Source organism: Centrocercus urophasianus, unplaced genomic scaffold, assembly GCF_019232065.1.
Source record: "Centrocercus urophasianus isolate 14NV4802_14NV808 unplaced genomic scaffold, USGS_Curo_1.0 seq_10, whole genome shotgun sequence".
NCBI lineage: Eukaryota > Metazoa > Chordata > Aves > Galliformes > Phasianidae > Centrocercus > Centrocercus urophasianus.
This window is the reverse complement of record NW_024884142.1, coordinates 53,009,896-53,030,498: the sequence shown is the minus strand read 5'-3', so window position 1 is coordinate 53,030,498 and position 20,603 is coordinate 53,009,896. Positions and strand designations below refer to the sequence as shown.

Here is a 20,603-nt window from a genome sequence, read left to right as displayed (position 1 = left end):
TGTACAACCTGGAGATACTGTCTGTCCCCTTCCGCAAAGCACTTTGTCGCCGGTTTGCAAACAGGGAAGAGGCGATGTGGAGAAATCAGGGAAAATACATTTCAGCCCTCCACAGTCGCAAAGCAGCGTGCCTGGACCAGCCAAGAGGCTGCCAAAAGGCAGATTTGCTCCTGCATGTTTTCCTGCCTGGCAGCAGCACGTCGTATCTCACGCACCCCCAGGCAGGGGTGAGCTGCTGGCCGCTGCACCCCCTCTCAGGAGGCTGTTGTGGAGCCACCTGCAGCCTCAGTGTTGTCCCTCAGTACAACCATGTTTTGCTCTACAGAAATAGATGGAATTTAACATGTAGAGAACAGAAAAGAAAGCAGTTTTCCTCAAATCAGGAAATAATTTGCTGTCTTTTTAGTACATCTTCTGCAACATTGAAAGCTGTACTAACACATTTCAGAGCAAAATATTACAAAACCAGCATGCTCCCATACATGGTTAGTGGGCAGGATTTTGCTGCATTTTTCTCATTTTATGAAATCTTAAAAAACAAACAAACAAAAAAAAAAAGAACACAAAACCTTTATTTTATCTCCCATTTAATAGGCATAGTTCTCTTTCTTTATATGAAGCTTCCAGGTTTTGTAGCGTTTTACTAGGTTTCTTGCTGCAGTTTTTGAAACATAAGTTAAATTGAGATTAATTAATACATTTATGAAAGGGGAAAAAGAGAGAAGTCAGTACAGACATAGTGGTAACAGAGTGGTAGAAGGACCTAGAGCACAGATACAGACCAAAGTGACCTTTTTTTCCAGCTTGTTTGGCTGGTCTGAACATAAAGGGAAATTTTAGCTCCTGAGAGTGTGCAGACTATAGGACTGTTTACAGTGGACTTTTATATGTCAAATGTGTATACTTTGGTAGCAACCTATAATTTTGGAATTTACAGTACTCCTACCATCAATCATCAGGCAAATTCATTACTATTTTTTAGTTAGTCCAGATGATTGCCATTAACGTTTTTTTCTAAAGATCATTTTAGTTTTAAAATCAGCAGCCATTTGTAACTAAGCATGACTTTCCCTCTTTCTTTTACAAATAAAAGCCTGTGAACATTCTGTACAGGTTGTGGATTTTGAGGCAGCTTTGCTGACTTTAAGGTGCCTTTACTTCTTTTATGGGAATCCAGTTTTCTGGGTATCTTTAGTCTGCAAAAAGCTAAGGCAGGTTTGAGGTTGGCGTGTTTTTTTGTGTTTTTTTTTTGGAATGTTAGAGATTTCTTAAATAAAGAACAGTCATCTGAATATAAATCTTACTTTGGTGCTTTTTCCCTTTAGGTTTTATGGCAGGCATACAGAGGAACCCCCAAATGTCACAGTATGGACCTCAACAAACTGGACCTTCCATGTCACCACACCCCTCACCTGGTGGCCAAGTGCATCCTGGAATTGGTAGCTTTCAGCAGAGTAATTCAAGTGGTACTTATGGGCCTCAGATGAGCCAGTATGGACCACAAGGTAAAATTCTTGTTAATACATACATCTATGTATATACACACCCACATATATATATATATATGTAAATTTAAAAAAATATATGTATTACATATGTAAATAGGCAAATATACAGGTGTGTGACTGCTTGAAATAAAAAAGACATAAAAAAAACACACACGAACACTCCCATGTCCTCCTCTTAAAAAAAAAAAGTCACAGGTGAAACTAATTCAGAGGTGGAGCTACACCTTGTGGAAGAGGTTGCTTTTATTATTGGCACTTTTGTGTAAAAATAGTGATCATAAATTGGACAAGGAAATTACAAATCTGTTGGATTGCCATTTGTTCAGGAGGCCGAGGATGTCATATCTGCAATGAGGATGAGTTTGGCCAAGCATGGAAGAAGGGTCACAGCACTGATCTCAAAATAGGACTTACATTCTTAGATGGAATCCCAAAGCCAGTGTGAGATTGCATAGCGACTGCGAGGGTTAAAGTCTCCTAACGAGCATAGTAATACAGTGGCTACTATGGGAATATAATATCGAGCACTCATGCATACGGTTTGTGAATTTTAACCAACCTTTCAGACTGAGAAAGACAGTCCCTTTTATTATGCTGTTTGACAGAATTGTTGGAGAACTAAGACAAAAATAGAAGTAACAGTCCCTGCCCCTGGACATTCAATGCTTACAACCTTGAACTTGTCTATTGTTTTGTCTTTAATGGATAAGCTTTATAAAGCATGCATGTGTTTAGGGGTTTAATGAACTTAGAGTCAGAGTATATGAGGGACAGTGTTTCTTTAAACATACATCAATAAGCTCTTCTATTTCAGCACTTCCTACTAATGCTTTCTTACTTAAAATCCTCAAAAAGGATTGGAGCCAGCTGTGGGAAATTCTGTAAGGGCTCATTGGCTTGCACACGCTAACAAGGATGGTTATTTTAGTCTCCAGGGTTTCTGAGAACTAGTTCTGTTGTTTGTTTGAAGGGAGTCTTGCTGCCCTATGCAGTGTTCCTTTCTTTTTCATCTCTGGGTCACATTTGTTTTAGTTGTCTGAGCACAGGGCTAGAAGCCAAGATCTCCTGCTTAGTAATTTTGGCTCTGCCTTTTACTCCATCTTTCAGCTTAGGCAAGTAGATTCGTTTCTCTGCTTTGCTTTCTTTAACTGTAAGATGGAGCTAGTAATGCCTTATAGCCATGTGTGAAGATTAATTACCTAACTCCAGTTGACTGGCGCTTTCCTTTTATTTGAAAAGCATTTTGTGGCCATAAAATGCTGTCCAAGTACTTATTTTTATCTGCACAGAGAGCAACTAGCTTAACTGGTAAAAATCCAGTGGATTTATGATGTGCTATTCTGACTTCCAGCTGTACTGCTGAGATTCCAAACCATGGGAATAGTGGGTGTCAAGTGCAGTAAAACATTAGCCATCCACGCTGATTGAGTGGAGAAGTTTTTGTACTAAATCAATGCATTTAAGTAACACACCGAATACTACTTTATTTTTTGTTTTAGTTCAGCAGTTCTTTCCCTCTCACTGTAGATGAAAGTGCCTATGTAATGATTTTATGGGTCGCGGTCAGGAAGAAACTGCTATTAAAAAGTGAACTTGAGGGGCAGGAAGAAAATGAGCATCATTGTCATTAAGAGGCCATTTCAGAGGGGTCTGCTGAATAGTGTGATGGATGAAAAGCATGTTCTTCTGCCAGCTCTCAGACAGTACTGTTGATCCCATGCACTGGTCATGATAAAATTAGCGCCCTGCAGTATTTAAGCACCACAGGTAACAAATAGAGCAGAAGGATACTGCTTTTTCACTGGGCTAATGTGACCATTAATAATATACTGGGATGAATATGGTGATATTTCAAAGTCATGTATTTACTTGGATTTAAGATTTTAATAGCGTTTTTCATTTTTTATGAAAGTAATCTGTAATTGCATCTCTTAACATACCGTCTTACAAAGCACAATTACATGCCAGCAATGATGAATATATAATAATGTTACTCCATTTGCTTTTTATTGCCGAAATAACAAATATATTAAAAATCACCTGGGATGCAAACTAGTTCTTACATTATTAAACTACAGTAATTGTCAAGGATTCGTTTGCGTTCCTCATTTTGTTCATATAAGCTTTCCTCTAGAATATTGCTAAGCAGAGGCTACAGTGGACAGGACCACTTGCATTTTTATATTTGTTGAATTATTCTGTGACGCTAAGCTTGCATGATGAGTTTAAACATAACCTAAATATTCTGTTTCACTGCATGCTCAATGTAAGCCTGTAAGCCTTTGCTCAATGCTGGTGGTGTCTTTCTCTGCAATAGAACTGCTCACTGTTGTAAAGATTACACCAGTAAGTTTGGGCTGGAAGAATTAGCCTGCAGTTTTCAGGAGCAGAATGATCCATCAAATGCATATAGTTGATCTGTATTTCACGTGTTTACTTGACGCTTACAGATCTGTAAGAGTAAAATGTATTTGTCCAGGAAACAATTCCGTACTGGGGACCTGGGGCAGTGCTGTGAAAGCATTTCCCAGAAAAATAAAAAATGATGTTGGCTGCTTATTTCTGTATGTCTCTGATATAAACCAGGAGCATACAGTACAGAACGTTAATTTTAGTTTTTTGTTAACCCCTGGCATTTTCCTGTCCGTAAGAATAAAGAGACACAGAGTGAGCTTGGAAGTTGTTTTTGAAGCAGTCTTTCTGTTTGGTATTTGGGAAACATCTAGCTGGTGAGCTAACAAAGAAACTCTGGTCTGTGACCCCAAGCATCGAACTGCAGAATGGCCCTTAAGCGCTCTCTCAGGAGAGCAGTCAAACACTGCAGTCAGTTGGATCTTTTAAGACTGATGCAGAAAAAAACTCACTGCAAATCAATAAAGGGTGTCAGAAACACATCCTAACTCCCTAACTTTTCCTACTGAATTCAGCAGTAACACTTCTGTTTGAGTATAACAGAGAGATGAACTGTTACAGAATACATTTGAGCCTCAACCCCAAAACTTCACAGAAAATTAAACCCCCTCATGTTTGCAGTAGAGATGAGTATCTGTGCTTTATAACCCTTAATGTTGGAATTAAAGTTGTTTCACAGAAGCACTTTGGTATCTTGCTCCCCTGATTTCAGGAGCCTAGGTTTTAAATGGTAGCACCTTACTGATGAGCTCCCCTAAGTGTCCTGAGAGTCTGGGCCTCAGAGTCCAGTCCCACCTGTGCTATGGTATGTGGGGTGAAAACGTGAAGACTTAAATATTAACCACGCCTATTGAGTGAGTTTCAGAGGAATTCAATACAACGTATTTAAATTGCCTGTATCCCTAGGGAGTGGAGGGGGAATTACTTAACAGTTAAGTGAACATGTAAACAATTTTGAAATGTCTTTGAGATACTATTTTTAATACCACAAATCTGACCTATGTCCCTAAAGCAGAGAGTAAAACTAGCAGGCAGCTCTCACATTTCCTTCTTTTTGGCTTGCCTAGAAATGGCAAGGCATCAGAGCACTTGTTCAGAAAACCTGGACAAAGTGGATTGAAGTTCAGCAGTAAGCATGAACATCTGTCTTTGGCAGGTTGTTAGTAGGCTTTTTTATATTATATCCTTGCTACAGTTCTTTTTTTTTTCCTGATTCCAGTTACCACATTGTTATTTTTCTGGTGAATTTGAGACGCTGTGTCTGTGGGCACAATTCTGCTCCGGCTGGGGGGAGCTGGAATCAAAAATCCCTTGGATACGGAGGGGAGGAGCTGTTAGACGGTATTGTGCAGCCACTGCTGCCAGGCCTGTACCCACTTGAAAAGTGTGGGCTCTTGGACTTGGCTGGCTGACACGTCCAGCTGATGTGGGCTGGCCTAGCATCTGCTGCATTCATTGTGTTTAATGCTGCATCCATCTGTTTTCTGTCAAAGCCAGTGCCAACAAATTACTAATCTATTAGAGAAACACGGAAATAAGATTGCACTCCTCATTCCTGGCAATTCCTCTTGTATTTCACTTGGCTTTTGTTTTGCCTTTTTTTGTGATCTAGGAAAGGTATATGAATAGCTAGTACTTGAGGTATATTGAGGAAACGCTTAGGAAAAAAGTACGTGGATACGAGGACACATGGAAAAACATTGGAACTTGTTTTCCATACTGAGAAAATAGCACTTCCCTGTGCTCTTAGACATGTATCCCTGGAGATGAATGATTAGGAGCTATTTTAACTCAGCCACATATTTCTGTGGAGAAGATTCCACTGCTTTTTTTTTCTGTGTTGTGCTTACACTGGAGAAGCCAAACATGAAAGAAGAGATTTTTTTGTCCCAATTCAAAATAGCATCAAAACAGCAATAGTATTTAGCATTGGTGTTTGCTCCTCCAAGTGTGCTGCTGAACTGTACTTTGTAGAGGCAAACTGACAAAACAAATTGGCTTAATGTAAATCGGACTGACAGTAGCTCCCAGTGATTATGGATATCAGCTCTGCTAGTGCAGGGAGTGAATTTGCTTCACTTTGGAAGCAGTGTTTCTACTAGCGTGTACATAAACGGGCTAACAGTCCTTGAGCCCACATACACTCCATCTTACTGTATTGCCCTTTTCTTGCAGATAGAACAGGGAAACGAGCAACATCTGAGTTCTGTGTTGAACACTGGTTGAATGCAGGTCGAACACTGAGCAGAACAATATGAAACCAATGAGCCCTTCAGTTTGTGGGCACAGCTGTTGGGTTGGAGGTGTGGCTAGAGTAGGTCTCAGCAGACAAAACCGGCTGCAAGCAGTGGCTCGCTGAATGGAAAATGGTCAGTAAGCAGCAGCCTCTGAGCCTGGAGGAGGAGGAGAAGAAATGACAGGGCGGTCTGACGGCAGCAAACAGCTGAGTCTGAAGCCTTTCATCTCTGCTAAACCACATATCGGGGATCCTTCTGTGAAAAAGCCGCACACACAATTTGGGTTTCTAAAACAGAAATGAAGCATTGTTCCATTTCCTTGGAAAGCATAGGTCACACATGTTTTTGCTGAAGAGAACTTGTACCAGAGTGAGTCAGTTGCTGGGTGGGGAGGAGGGGAGAATTCGCCAAAGCACAGCAGCAGGAGCGTATGAATTAATTATGCGTGTGTTCAAATGCCAAATGCATATATTTACTTTAAATATAAACAGGAGTTGCATGCCAGCAACTCCTCTGCCTGGTAGCTCAGGCCTGAGGAGAGAGGAGGCTGATTTCCACACTCAGGAAGTCTGTTGCCTGCTGCCTTCACATGAGCGTGGGAATAGCTGGGAGCACTCAGGAAACTGCTCAGCGGCATCCCGCAGGGGGGGAATGGGTCGTGTTTCCACTAAGCTGGATGAGATGGAAATAAAGACAAGCCAGAACGGATGACTGAAGCAGTGTAATACAATCCATTTCTTAAAATACTTTTCTGTCATATCTTTGCTTTTTTTTTTCCTTTCTCATGCTGTTTGAGTTTGTTTCTAAAACAGAATACCAAACACTGGCTTTTTCTTAGCTTTCAATATGATAAGAAAGTCAGTACTCACATTATTTAAGCTGCTGCTGTGAGTGGTGCAGTTTGTTCCTGTCACAACAGAGATTGGGCTCAGGCAGGTTTTCAAGCCATCCTCTATAGTGAAGCACCTGTTTATATTATCAGCTTTGGGGTATTGATGATTACTTTTTTAACATCAGCTTTCCCACAAGAGGTGCGCAGTGAGCTAACCCACCTCCTGCTGGCAGAGCCAGGCTTTGCACTTAACGGGGAAGGGAGGGAGAGGCACTATTCCTAGGGGCCTGGCAAGTGGTCAATCTGAAGCGTCTCTGGCAGAAATGGAGAGAATGACTAGGTGCAAGGATCCAGTGAGTATAACCCATTGCAGAAATGGCAGGAAGATGAAGAATGAGAACATGAAATTACAAAAATAAGGTTCTCTCTTGAGCTTTTGTAATGGATTCTTACAAGCCACACATCTCTGCTGCACAAAGCATTTTTTACTGTGTGCTGTGTTGTTAAACCTCTGGAGGCTGTGGTTTTCTGTATTTGCTGTTATCCCATGACATTATTAGGCAGAAAATGCTTCAGGGTACGTGAAAGTCAGGTCATGGGATAATTCAGATTGAAAGGGTGCTCAGATTTTCTAGGCCAACCTTTTATTTAAATTAGGGTCAGGCATAAGACCAGAGCAGGTTACTCAGGCTTTATCCTGCTCTTGAAAACCATCAAGGAGGAAGTCTGAACAACCTCTTTGGGTTGCCTCTTCCATTGTGTGCTTGTCCTCACAGTGAAAAAGCTGTACTGTATGGTTCACTTCAATTCATGTGTGTAACTTTTACAGCTACTAACTCCCTAAACAGAAATAGTTGCTCAAAAATTTAATGCTGTTCTCTGTACTTTTTATCATTTTGTTCAGGAAACTACTCCAGACCACCAACATACAGTGGTGTGCCCAACACAAGCTACAGTGGCCCTGGACCCGGCATGGGTATAAATGCCAACAGCCAGATGCATGGACAGGGGCCAAGCCAGCCCTGTGGTACCATGCCCCTCGGACGGATGCCATCAACTGGGATGCAGAGCAGACCATTTCCTGGAAACATGAGCAGTATGACCCCCAACTCTCCTGGCATGTCTCAGCAGGGAGGCCCCGGGATGGGCCCACCCATGCCAACTGTGAACCGTAAGGCACAGGAGGCGGCTGCTGCAGTGATGCAGGCTGCTGCAAACTCCGCTCAGAGCAGGTATGCAACCAGGTGAAAGGAGCTGAAATGAATGGCAACATTTTTCTCACCATTTCTGAAGTTACTGCTGTAGAAGGGCATGCATATGCATTTAAAGATGTTTTGTCTGTGCCCATCTCTAGGAGAAGTAGGTGTATGGGAGGAATACTTTTCTTTAAATGCAAGGGGAAAGCATACTATTGTGCAGTTGAATTTGTCAAAAAACAGCTGTGACAATGAAGATGACAACTACTTTCATGTTGATTCTTGGCACAGTAGACTTAAAGAAAACCCACAAGGTTGTGGTGACATTAGGAGCTGAAAACAAGTTGTATACAACCTGAAACCGATGAGCTGTGTATTTGTGTTTGATCTATGGCAGGAAGAGGTCAGCATGTCCTCTGTAGTTATCTGGATTTGGTCACTGCCACTTATGCATCCATAAAAGAGAACCTGTACTTTTAGACTTACAGAGAGGGGAGCCACTGTCTGGCTTCTTGTCTCCCCTTCTCACAGCATAAGCTCCGTGTTGCCACTTGTGCGTGGATTTTGGCAATGGCATTTTTCTGTTCATGGCTATTCTTAAGATGACTGAATACTGAATACTTGTGAGATCATATTTCCTGGGAAATTTTTCAGATGAAGTAATTTCCGCATTTCACTGGAATTAAATAATTCCTGGTGTATTTATTATCTTTTTTTTTTTTTTCTTTTTCTTTTTCTTTTTTTCCTGTTGAGAGAAGTTCGATTACATTTGAGATTACACAGAGCTGGTTCCATTGTTCTGGTAAACAAGTCCATGTGTGTATACTGAGCATCTTGCATTTATTTATGTGTACACATGCACTTATATGGATACAGGTATAGGGAGCCTACAGGAAAGCTGGGGAGGGACTTTTTATAAGGTTCTTTATAATTTTGGAAGTAGCAACAGGATGAAGGGAAATGGTTTTAAAATAATAGAGGCAGATTTAGACTAGATATTTGGAAGAAATTATTTACTGTGAGGGTGGTAAGACACTGGAACAGGTTGCCCAGAGAGGTTGTGGGTTCCCCCTGCCTGGAAGCATTCAAGGTCAGGCTAGATGGGGCTTTGAGCAACCTGGTCTGGTTGCCAAATAGCAGGGGGTTGGAACTAGATGATCTTAAAGGTCCCTTCCGACTCAAAGTATTCTATGTGATTTATCAATCAAGGCCATTGTTCCTGGACACAAGAGTTTATGAGATTCCAGGACACAGTATAGAAATAAAAATAGGAAGTGAATGCATCCCTCTCTCTGTTGCTTTCTTGTTTATAAGTTTGGAAGGCAGGTGGCTTCCACTGATAAGCAATAGGAAACTTCTGAAGCGCTAACAGTAAATTTAGCATGCCTCGTATTCTTCTTCAGTAAGCATCACACTCCCTTAAAACCGACACTGTGCCTGTAGATACCTGTGAAGCAAAAGTTATCTCTAGTTTGTTGGCTTTCAGTGAATCTGTCTAGTCGAGTTTACAGAACTCTGTTTCTGGACTGCCTGTTAGGCTGCAAACTGATAGGTCAGGCTGGAAGGAATAAATGGGCCATTGCTTTAGCTGCAGGTTTAGATGTGTAATCACATAATGAGGAAAAGGACACATCTTTACAAGACTTGGTTTGTTCTTGGTGTAAGGTGTTCAGTTGTGATTCAGCTTACACTGAGCATAGTGTGTGTTGTTTGATCAAAAACTAAATTAAGAGATCACCACACCTATCTCACATCTTCATTTCAAGTCAGTTTTGTAAAGATACTTTTGGATTCTAGCTTTGTGTGGGCAAAAGTGCACCATTTCAGAGCCATGTCATCACATAATGCCCGTTCCAGTGATCTAGCACTTGTTAATGGACTGCAGTCATCAAATATCTATTGCAAATACTGGCAAAAGGGTTATTAGTAAACTGCAAATTTCGTGAAGCCCCTCTAATGCCACAAGTACACTGTTTTCCCCTTGATCTCTAGTCAAATGCAGGGGAGAAAGCAATAAAGGCTTTCAGCTGTTCCTGCAAGTCCTCCTTCCATTGTTTATGGAAGGAATGTACTTGACAGCAGTTCGTATTTCTGATACAGAGCAAATCTGAAGAGGATGTTTTTTGTTCTGCTTTAGGCCACCATACATTAAGTTCCTGGCTTACCCCAGCCAGTCTGGGGCTGGCAGATGCCCCATGTTTTTTTCACAGCATGCCAACATTGGCTATGCTCAAATTCCCTTGAGGCACCAGCCTGACCAGTACAGGCTCATGTTTACAGGTCATGTAAACTGGACTTGCTTCGTGACCCTGGCAATGTTTTTAGTATTTATGAGCATGCAGTCTGTCAGCTGAAGAAAGATAAAAATCGTGTGATTCACAGATACTTGCGTTATAGAAGGGATTTTCATTTTTCGTTTTCTTTTTACTAAATTCACTTATTCACATGTTGTATGTAGTTTTCAGCATTTGTCTTTATTTCTTGCCTGAGAAGGAAATGAAGAAGCTTGTCACTGAGAAAGAATGGGGTGTCCTTCTCTCCTCATCCCCCCCTCCATCCAACATCTCTCTCCCCTTGTTGTTGATGTTTTCTCCTCACAGCTGTACTGCACGATGTCATTCTTCTGACTTCTTCCTGCTGTTGTCACTGGGGCCTCAGTGATCCACTCCCCCAAAGTGTGATGCCTTTCTGACTGGTGATTTACTGCCGAAGTGATTACGGGATTTCTTAATGGGATTTTCAGAGAAGTTTTATTATGCTGTAATTGAGCATACTTGTGTTTGAAATATTTGTTAGTCACTAGAAGGATTTTAAGAAGCACCAAGTATTCAGTCCAAAAAATTCCCTGAAACATAGCTACTTTTTTGTTCAGCAGTGTCCTTCCCACTGTTGTATCTGTAGCAGTATTATGAGTTAAATGACTAGGAAAATATAACTGTAGTGGCCTATTGCTTGCTTATGACCTAGTCTAGGTTCAACTGAGATTTGGTTTTCATGGACTTGACCGTCATCATGTTACTTCAGTTACTGCTTCCCTAGGAAATGTCTAATATCCAACCTACTGCTGCCTTCATAGTTATCAACAAGTTTTAATCACCAGTGTTTTATAGCTGCTTTTGTTTGTGTCACATTTTTTTCATTAATAACATTATTCAGGTATGTGTACATGATAAAGTGAAAAGCAAAACAAAAAATTAGAACAGAAGTCTACTGGCTCTTTGGTTTAAAAAGCAAAAGTCAGTGAAATGGGAGAAGACTTACACCATACTATTTTCTCTTAATGGAAAGATGTCTTCTTTTATATGCCAAAACACATTAATAGCATCCGACCTTTTTATTCCTAAGTTGATAAGTTGATAAGATTCAGCTTTGAAGTTCACAAACTGTTGGGGTGTTACTACCATAAAACACACCCCTCTGTGTACACTTGAAGGGAAGACGAAATGGTTGTGTTTGAGTCATGGTTACACAGCAGTATTTCTGTACAAGATGGTTGTGATCCCCTTCAGGGTCAAGTTGTTGAATCAGTAGCCAAGTATCAATAAAGGAAAGTAGTTTATCTTCAGCTGCTCATCCACAAATCTATCCTTTACCAGCACAGGATTCTCATGTAGACACAGAAAGCTGTTTTGCCTCTGCATTGCCAAGCCACATTAAGTAGCTGTGTAGAATGAATTTAAATGGCATGCATCAGAACGAAATCGCTTTCACTGGGGCTGAAAATCACTGTCATTTAACCAGGGCTAAATGATCAAAATGTGTGTCAACTGGTTATACCTAGGGTATCATTCTCTGCAGGCTGCCACCAATTAAATTAGGAAAGATAAAAACATGAAAATAGAAGCAGTGGCTGTGGAAGATAGTAGGTTTACACCATCTGAGTTAGCCTTTGACCTCATCAGGAGATCAGTTCTACGTTAAGCTTGGATTACTTCCTACAGCTACAGAATACTTTTCCTGTAACCTAAAATCTTACAATGTACTAATATACACAGGGCAGCATTTCCAAATGAGATTTCACTTAACAGGCTAAAAGAATGAGAAGTCTTTCAGAAATCTCTTTGTTGAACCAGTAGTATCTGTGGCATCACAAAGATGTATGCTTAGTCTGGCTAACATTTTATATTAGGAAAGCAAAATAACTAATACACTGTGTTTAAATTCTCATTTACAAGAAGGCAGTCTAGAAGAGCTGCAGGATAGTGTTTTTCTTATTGTATCTGTCTTAGTCACAATACATCCGTTTACTGATAAGGACTGTATCCACTGAACTTGGAGGAGTGACTTTTGTTAGCTTATGTGAGCACTGCCCAGGGTACCAGGGCTGGTTCTGCTGGTGGACGTTACAGCTCAGTGGAGATCTCTGAAGTCTAGATGGTATCAAAATACCGTCTGTTAGCACATTATAGTTCTTACAACAATAGATGTATTTATAGTGATAGATAAGTATTTTTGTATGTACAGATCTGCAACACAGCGGGTCTTCTGTAAAAGTAAGCAATTTTAAGCAAACAAGATAGCATTTTCTCTGCTAATGGGGATGTGAAAGGCAACAAAATTAGTCTATATCTTCACAAAATTCTAGTCAGTTTTGAGTTCCTCAGTATGTCCATCTTGAAACTTTTGGGGACTTTGTGTTCACTGTCTGCAAGCTTTTGCTTTTACTACAACAGTGCAGACCTCAGAGAATGATTAGGTTGACACTTGAAGTCAATAGACGTTTTTGGAGCTGTATGCTTGTCACTATCATTTTCACTATCTCTCACCAGCAAGGAGTTCATTCAGAGCATGTTTTCTAAGCAGTTGGAGATGGGACTCTTTGAATGCAGTGCCTGTGAACTCAGTGTACCCTGCCTTAATATGCTTCTTGGGATTGCATATTCCAATTTTGTAAATTAAAGCAATTTTTTTTTTAAAGATTGAATTTAGAATTCAATTTCATTGATTTTAGAGGATACAATTTAGACAGAATAGTTTATTAAACTGAGGAATTGGGACCCAGCTTAGATAGTTGCAATCTCTGGCCATTTTAGATCCTGGTCTCCAAGCTGCTAAATCTAAGGTACATATTTACATGATTGTTTGCTGCTCCCTGTGCCACCTGGGAAATGGTGTTCAGTTTCTGTAGTAATGTACAGTGTAGCATTGCTTTGACGTATTTTTCGGCACTTTAAAATGTGGCTCTGTCTCAACTGCTCAGCAGTTGTTTCAGCATAATGTGAGCAAAGTGGGTTGCAAAGGGGTGGGTAATCATAGGCGTGACACGTACATGTGTGTGCTTTCTGTGATTCTTAAACACAAAAACTCCGAAGTTTCAGGGTAGCTGGAAGGAAGCAAAATTCATAATTCTCAGATTTTTAGCTCACCTGTTGCTTTCCCAGACAAATCCTTAGGAATGTAGAGGCCTGGGGAGTCTGCTACTTTAAGGCTTCCAGAGCCACAGGACTGACTCTGACTTGAGCTATTCTCCCGAATTCAGGAAGAACAAAAGCTTTAGGATCGTACTAGATATGGTGTGTAGAGAGCTCACATAGCAAGGGAAGAGGTATTTGGGGCTTACTTACAAGGTGTGTGTGCAGCTGTGTATGAATAGGTTTTACATCCATCTTTTTATAAAATGATATCTTAAAATATTTAAGTTAGAGGTAAATATACAGATGAAGTATATTAAGTTACAAATATTTTTTCTCCAGTGAAAAGGTACACTGTTTTGTCCACTGTTAATGGATAGTTGAGCCCATAGTGTCTACATTTGCTGGTGAATGACTGGTTCCCAGTACATGTTCAGTTCAGTGAGAGTAGCTACTACAGCCTCGTCGTTTTGAACTCAAAAGAATATGGATTAGTTTGCATGCTGTCCCCAGACTGATCTGAAACAGCTACGGTGATATTAGAAGATTTCTGTTGTACTGAGAAACGTTTAAAATTAGCATAAATGAGACAAAACATATATTTTATGTCTTCTTTTTAGCCTGTGCGTGTAAATATGCGCATTCACACTTGTGCGCATATATAGACTAACCTTCCCTCAGCGTTTCTCTACTGCTATGTATGTATAATTCATACTCCGTGTTGCTGGTGCCAGCAAAGCACTTTTTCTGTATTATATTCTCCAACAGCAGGGTAATGCAGCACTTCTGATGGACTAGAAGGTACTGGTGAGGAAATATAGTAATGGACATGGTGCATTAAAATGTCAGAAGGAAAAAGAATGAGGCAGAAATTGTGAATAAATTTTTTAAAAAGAATAATAATATAAATAAAACACCAAACTCTTCCAGGTATTTTACATCCTAGATCCTGTCAACTCCTATGCAGCATTTTCCAGTCTAGCCTTTTTGATCTTGATACTTTGAGTTTAAAATTCTAATTGTGATTTTAAAAAGCTGTGGCTAAGTAGCAGGAAGACTTCAAGTGCTACTGTAAAACTTCGTGTCTTTAATCCCTGGAGAGAGCATATATTTTCTATTGTTTTCTCTCCTTCCCTTAAACTCTGAGGTGCTGTTCTCTGCTGGGAAGTGCAGTGGAGTGCAGGAAGGTTAAGTACTCATTCAGGTCTCGTTGCTTATTCAAAGCAGGCTACTTCTAGATGAAGGGCTGCCAACTGTGAAATCCCCAAAGTAAACAAGGCTAAGATTAGGACTAGGAGGCATAATTGGAGCCAATGCTGGGGTGCGTTATCTGTTGCCTTTGAAATAGGCCAGTAGCAGAAAGGCTCTTTCTGCCCAGTCTTTTATTTAACATTCTGTATACAGTTACCGAGAAGGAATCACTCCTGTCCAAATTCAGCCCATTGCCAATTCTTAAGTCTCAAAACATGGGTTATTTCTCCCCAACACCTCACTCTTCCAAAGAGCTGTGATTTCTTTTAGGGATCCTGACAGATTGCAATGAAATGAGCCCCACCTTGCTTTCTGGTAGTGCTTTTTGAATTTCAGTTGGTGAAACTCCATTGTGGCCTGCAAATTAAAAAAAAAAATAAAAAAATAAGGCTCTGTATAGTTTCAGCTGGACGAAGCAGTATTGCTTCTTGGCCAAAGTGACTGCATGGTGATGCTATGAGCTCTGAGGAGCTGCTGCGCTCACACCACCTGAAGCTGGCTACATTTCTGCAACCAGTGGAATATTTTCTTCCTATGCCAAGTTAGTGAGATCTGAGAGGTTAAAGTCCAAATATCAGCGATTCCTTTAATTGTAATTTCTAATGGGGTTATTAACCAGTATTGACGTTTTTTCTTCAAAAGGTCCCATGCCTCTTCCCTCATAATGAGAAATAGTCATTTGTGTCAAGCTGGTTTTTTCATTTGTTCTTTTTTTTTTTTTAAAAAAAAAAGGGGGGGGGGGACTTCTTTTCCTCAGGTTTTACTTTTTAGAGCAGACCCATATTTGGATTTTTTTTGAAATGTATTAGGAGGAGTGAAGTGTAACTTAGCTTGTATGCACTTGCTGTATTAAAGGGAGAGCTGAAAACCACTCTTTCACTATTATGTTTTTTTTTAATGGAGATGCATTTTGTGGATCAGCTCAAAATTGCTGATAAAATTCTGTAAGGATAGGAAGAATCTTTACATGCTGAGCTCACCAAAGCCATTTCTTGTGGGAGACTGAGAGAAATATGTTTTTATCTGGAATTTTGTTTCACTAAAAGGTAAATCCATCATTTTGGAGCCCTGGATGTCACCATGCTGCAGAGCTCATGCAGGCAACCAGTGATTTGGGGATATGTTTTTTTTCTTTTTTGGTTACTCATCAATCAAGTGGACTGCTGAATGCTGTTCATGCCATTAGAGATTAACCAGAGACCTCAAGTCCTACTCCTTTCCTCCCTTGGAAAGTAACAATTAGTTTGTGGAAGTGTATTGGGAAGGAGGGCTGATTTTCAGAATCACAGAATTTTTCGTCATCTAAAGCCTATTCTAATTTGATTATTATTGTGTCATGATTGTTTTTGGCTTTATTTGGTTATCTAGGAGAGCTGTAGAAGAAGTATTTTGTAACAAAATTGTGCTGTATTCATTAACATTCTGCCTTAGAATCAGATGCTACATAGGAATTCTGAACTTCAAAATGTGATCTTTAAGGTGTATTGATGTTTTTTTCAATACAAAAATAAAGAACAAAGGAGGATTTTAGATTGAGTGCTCGTTTTAGTCTGGCAAGAAATATTTAAGGTTAAAAAGCCAGATTTTCACTTTTGTCTATTTGCCAGAAGATCTTCTAGTTTAAATTGCTGAAGTAGTCAGAAGAAAACAGGAGAATAGCCATCTGTTTAATGGGATTCATGAAGAAAACCAGTGCCACGACCGCCGTGTGTGATTTGGCGCGTATATTGTGCAAGTACAAGACTGTGACTGAACAGACTTGGATTTTTGTGAAAGTGAGAGACATAAAAAATGTTAGGCAGATTTCGGGTTTTAGAGCAGTTTTAAGCTTTTTACAATGGTGATGGTTGAGAGAAAATTAAATAATTTTTAGCAGTGTTGCGTGGGGAAATGTGAATCGAAAGAGCCCTTAACTATAGTAATGGAGCTCAAAATGGAGCATCTGTTCTAACTGGCCGTACAAGTAACATTGTAAGAGTCATTTTAAACAGTAACAGCAGTAGGGTGGTGGTGTTTTTTTTTCTAATGAGAGCCGCCGCTGCCTCTAACACATTAATTAAATACCTGTTGCAGTTGTCACGGTAAGTTTCAGGCATCTCCTGAGCCAAAAATGAAGAAAAGAGCCAGCTGAAACTATACTGACATATGCACCACTCTGCTGCTGTGAAACTGTCTGGAGTGCCAAAATGCCGAGACTGACGGTAATAGTGGTAGTAATAATATTGATAAACATGTAATAGCTCCAGGCTATTGGGCAAAGATAGGTAAGTGAAAATGTGTCTGCTGGGAAATCCCTTTGGAGAACTTCCTCTCCATGCTGCTGCACATGCACAGTTGCGTTCAGCATGCTGTCAGCCAGATGACATTTACTATGAAAAGATACATTGAGGAGCTGCCATGAAATGATCAGGATTTTATTAGATTTTCAGCTGATTGCCAGCACAGTGAGCTCAGTGGAGCTGAGTGGTGCTCAAAAGCAGTGCGAGAGTGTGACTGAGCATTGCAAGGAGGGAGGTGAGAGGCAGCGAGAGAATTGCATCCCCAGATGAAAGAGCAGGGAGCACTGGAGTCAGGCCACGCCCAAGGAAATTGGAGCGATGAGATACACACTGTGTCCCTAGCTTCCTGCAGCTTTTTAGCACCACACTTTGGTGACCTCTGGGCTATGAGTGTACTGGGAACATACTTACCCACTTTCAAGTCATCATTCTGGGAGAGAGTTCATAGGGCCTTCCGACTTTTTAATAAAGCTATTTATAACGTGCACAAAAATAGAAGGTACATAGTGAGAGAGTCATATGAGTCATTCCTAACTTTGGTATCAAGTCACACAGGGCTAAAGCACCCTTTGCAGTGCTCTCATTGATCTTGGCTGCATTATGTTGTACAGGACTATTATTATTATTTTTTTTTTCTAGAAACCCAGCTCATGCATGCTTTTGCTTGCTGTACACATCCCTCTTTTACCCAGCACACACTCCTCTTGGACTCAGAAACAGGTCTCCTTTTAGTGCTGAGATATTCTATCTGATGGGGACAGCATGCCAGCTGCTGCCCTGAGAGCCACTGTTTAAATCTGCATTGTCAGGCAGGTAGGCAGGGGTCACTAAGGGCAGCGCTTCAGCGGGATTACAAGCCATTTCACTTGGCCCGCTTTGCAGTAGTCCTGTGTTTTCTGTCACACAGGATTATATTGCATTTATCTAGCACAGGTTGCAGTGACTACAGAGGACTTAATTTGTTCTTATACAAATAAATTCAAGTGTGAAGGTCTGGCTGCAATTGTAAGAATACTGTTTAATAAGGGCATTTCAGGTAATCCCTCTGGGTTTAAAGACTAGTGACCAAGTGCTGTGGTCACTGTGAAATTTGGACCACCAAGATTTTAATTAATGCAGAAGGAGCTTTATAAAATAAAGGGGAATAGTTGTTACATTAAAAATTAAATTAAAAAAAAAAAAAAAAAGAATACTGCAGCATTTCACTTAATATCCTTCGTGACTTTCAGGCACACAACAATATGGGGTATGGGATCATATCACAGGATCACAGAATTGCAGGGGTTGGAAGGGACTTCAAGAGATCATCAAATCCAGCCCCCCTACTAAAGCAGGTTCCCTGCAAAAGGTTGCACAGACAGACAGGTCTTGAATGTCTCCACAGAAGGAGACTCCACAACCTCTCCGGGAACCTGTTCCTGTGCTCTGTCACTCTTACTGTAAAGAAGTTCCTCCACATATTATTACAGAACTTCCTATTTCAAGTTTGTCCTGTAGCTACACACCACCGAGAAGAGCCTGGCCTCATCCATTTGCCTCCCACCTCCCTGTAAATATTTATATTCATTTATCAGATCCCTACTCAGTCTTCTCCTCCCCAGGTTGAACAGACTCAGGTTTCTCATCCTTTCCTCATATGGGAGATGCTCCAGACCCTTTATCATCCTTGTGGCCCTCCAGTGGGCTCCTTCTAGGAGATTCCTGGTTTTTTTTGAACTGGGGAGCCCAGAACTGGGCACAGGAGTCTAAATGTAGCCTCACCAGTGTAGAGCAGAGGGAGAGGATCACATTCCTTGACCTGCTGAATGAAGTTACGAGTTTATTTTTGCAGGCTTGTGCTGTTTTCCTCCTTGTATTCAACTGTTTTATTATTCTTTTTGCCTTATTTTGAAGATCACTACTAATCTTGGATTTCTTCCTCAGTTTTTGTTATCTATAAAATAGGATAGAGACATTTATTATGGTTTCAACCTGCATTCAGCAGTACAGATGTTGCGTGGCCATCTTGCATTAGCACCAGCATTCATGAATTACATATGCCTCTGGTGTTCCTCTTCCCATGTTTGGTGTCAGGCATAAGTTTACATTGCAGAAATGTTTAACGTCATGATAATAGCATAAGGCTTTGTGCCTGCTTTTCTAGGGGGCTGAGCAGGTCCGATTGGACCAATTTTTTTTTAGTTTCCCCTTCTCCTTGGTAGTTTTTTAGTAAGGTATATGTAATGATGATGATGCTAAAGGCAGAAGTATTTACGTAATCAGAAGAAAAATGAGTATATTTAGAAAAGCAATCTCTGTTATTCTTCCCAAAAAGTATGCCATATAATAATCTTTAGATCAGCCAGACTAACAGAACAGGCAGTGTACTTGGTCAGATTGCAGTGGATTGCAAGGTGATGTGCACTATCATGTAATAATGATGCTAGAAAATGATTCCCCATTTTAGCATTGCCTCTTAGGCCTGGTTGATGCACAGAACAGTCCGGTGCTTAATCTGTGTGTTGAATGTCAGCAGACACACACACAGACTGCAAATCTGGATGATTTTTCATTTTTGTTTCATGTTTTTTTTTCAGCGTCGTGTGCATTGCAGAGCCTTGGCCTCTCTTGTCATACATGCACACACATAGGCGAAACATTCTCTTTCTCCTTCTGAAAAATGAATTTCATCAAAGCCTTCATGGCAGAGCTAACACCTGCCACATCACCGTGGTTGCTTGTCTAAAACTTGTTACTGTGATGGTGAGCTTCCCTGCCCAACAAAGGAAGGAAATGGAAATTCCGGTTAGCACATCTATAGCAGCAGCTAACATGTGAGAGAGATACTTTGATTTCATACATAGTGATTTTGAATTTGTGTTATTTGCATGGGAATTGCCTTTAATGCCTTTTTATAGTTTTTCGAGCCAGTATTTGGATTTTGTGTGTACTGGCCTTTGCTAACAGCGATGACTCACTGATGAATTTCCCATCAGAGCAAAACAAGTGATGTTACTGTGTACTTTCCCTTGCTTTCTTCTCCCTCCTCCAGTTCTCCCATGTCCCCTGATGACAGAAACAATTTCTCCAGGGAAGCTCGTGGTGTTATATCACTAAGGAAAACCCATAACAAAAGAGCATATGTATCTGCATGCACATGTTTATGTGTGAATTCTCCAGGGAAAAGGCATTTGCCGGTCTCACTCCTGAATTACTCTCATTATAATAATCCGTTTGGTGTCAAAGTATGACAGATTATAAGTGCTTTAAGGCTAGTCCCAGCTCAAGACAGATTTAAATGAAGTACTTCTGGTTATTGTGCAGGTCAGTGTGTTTAAATAACAACCCCCCAAATCATAGTCTGACATTTAAAAGAGAGAGGAAATGCTGTCATGCTGCATACCTGGCACAGATAAGCACAGGGCAGTTTGGTCAGTGTGCTGTGATTTGTAAGTGCAGGCTAACAGTCATTTTCACAGTTTGCAATCAGGTAGCCACCTTAGCAGCATGTCAGCATTAAAAAAAAAAAAAAAAAGTTCCTTTTAAAATGTTTACACA

At 40.4% G+C, this 20,603-nt stretch overlaps 1 protein-coding gene across 8 annotated transcripts in view; it reads left to right on the top strand.

Moving 5' to 3' along the window:
• The window catches only part of ARID1B (AT-rich interaction domain 1B), a 288,228-nt gene that overhangs the window by 219,839 nt on the left and 47,786 nt on the right, over positions 1-20,603 (top strand). For all 8 annotated transcript variants that reach the window (XM_042815785.1, XM_042815791.1, XM_042815750.1 and 5 more), the window contains 2 exons: positions 1,326-1,505; positions 7,894-8,221. In XM_042815785.1, coding sequence (XP_042671719.1) covers positions 1,326-1,505; positions 7,894-8,221 — 508 coding nt within the window. The remainder of the gene's footprint in view (positions 1-1,325; positions 1,506-7,893; positions 8,222-20,603) is intronic.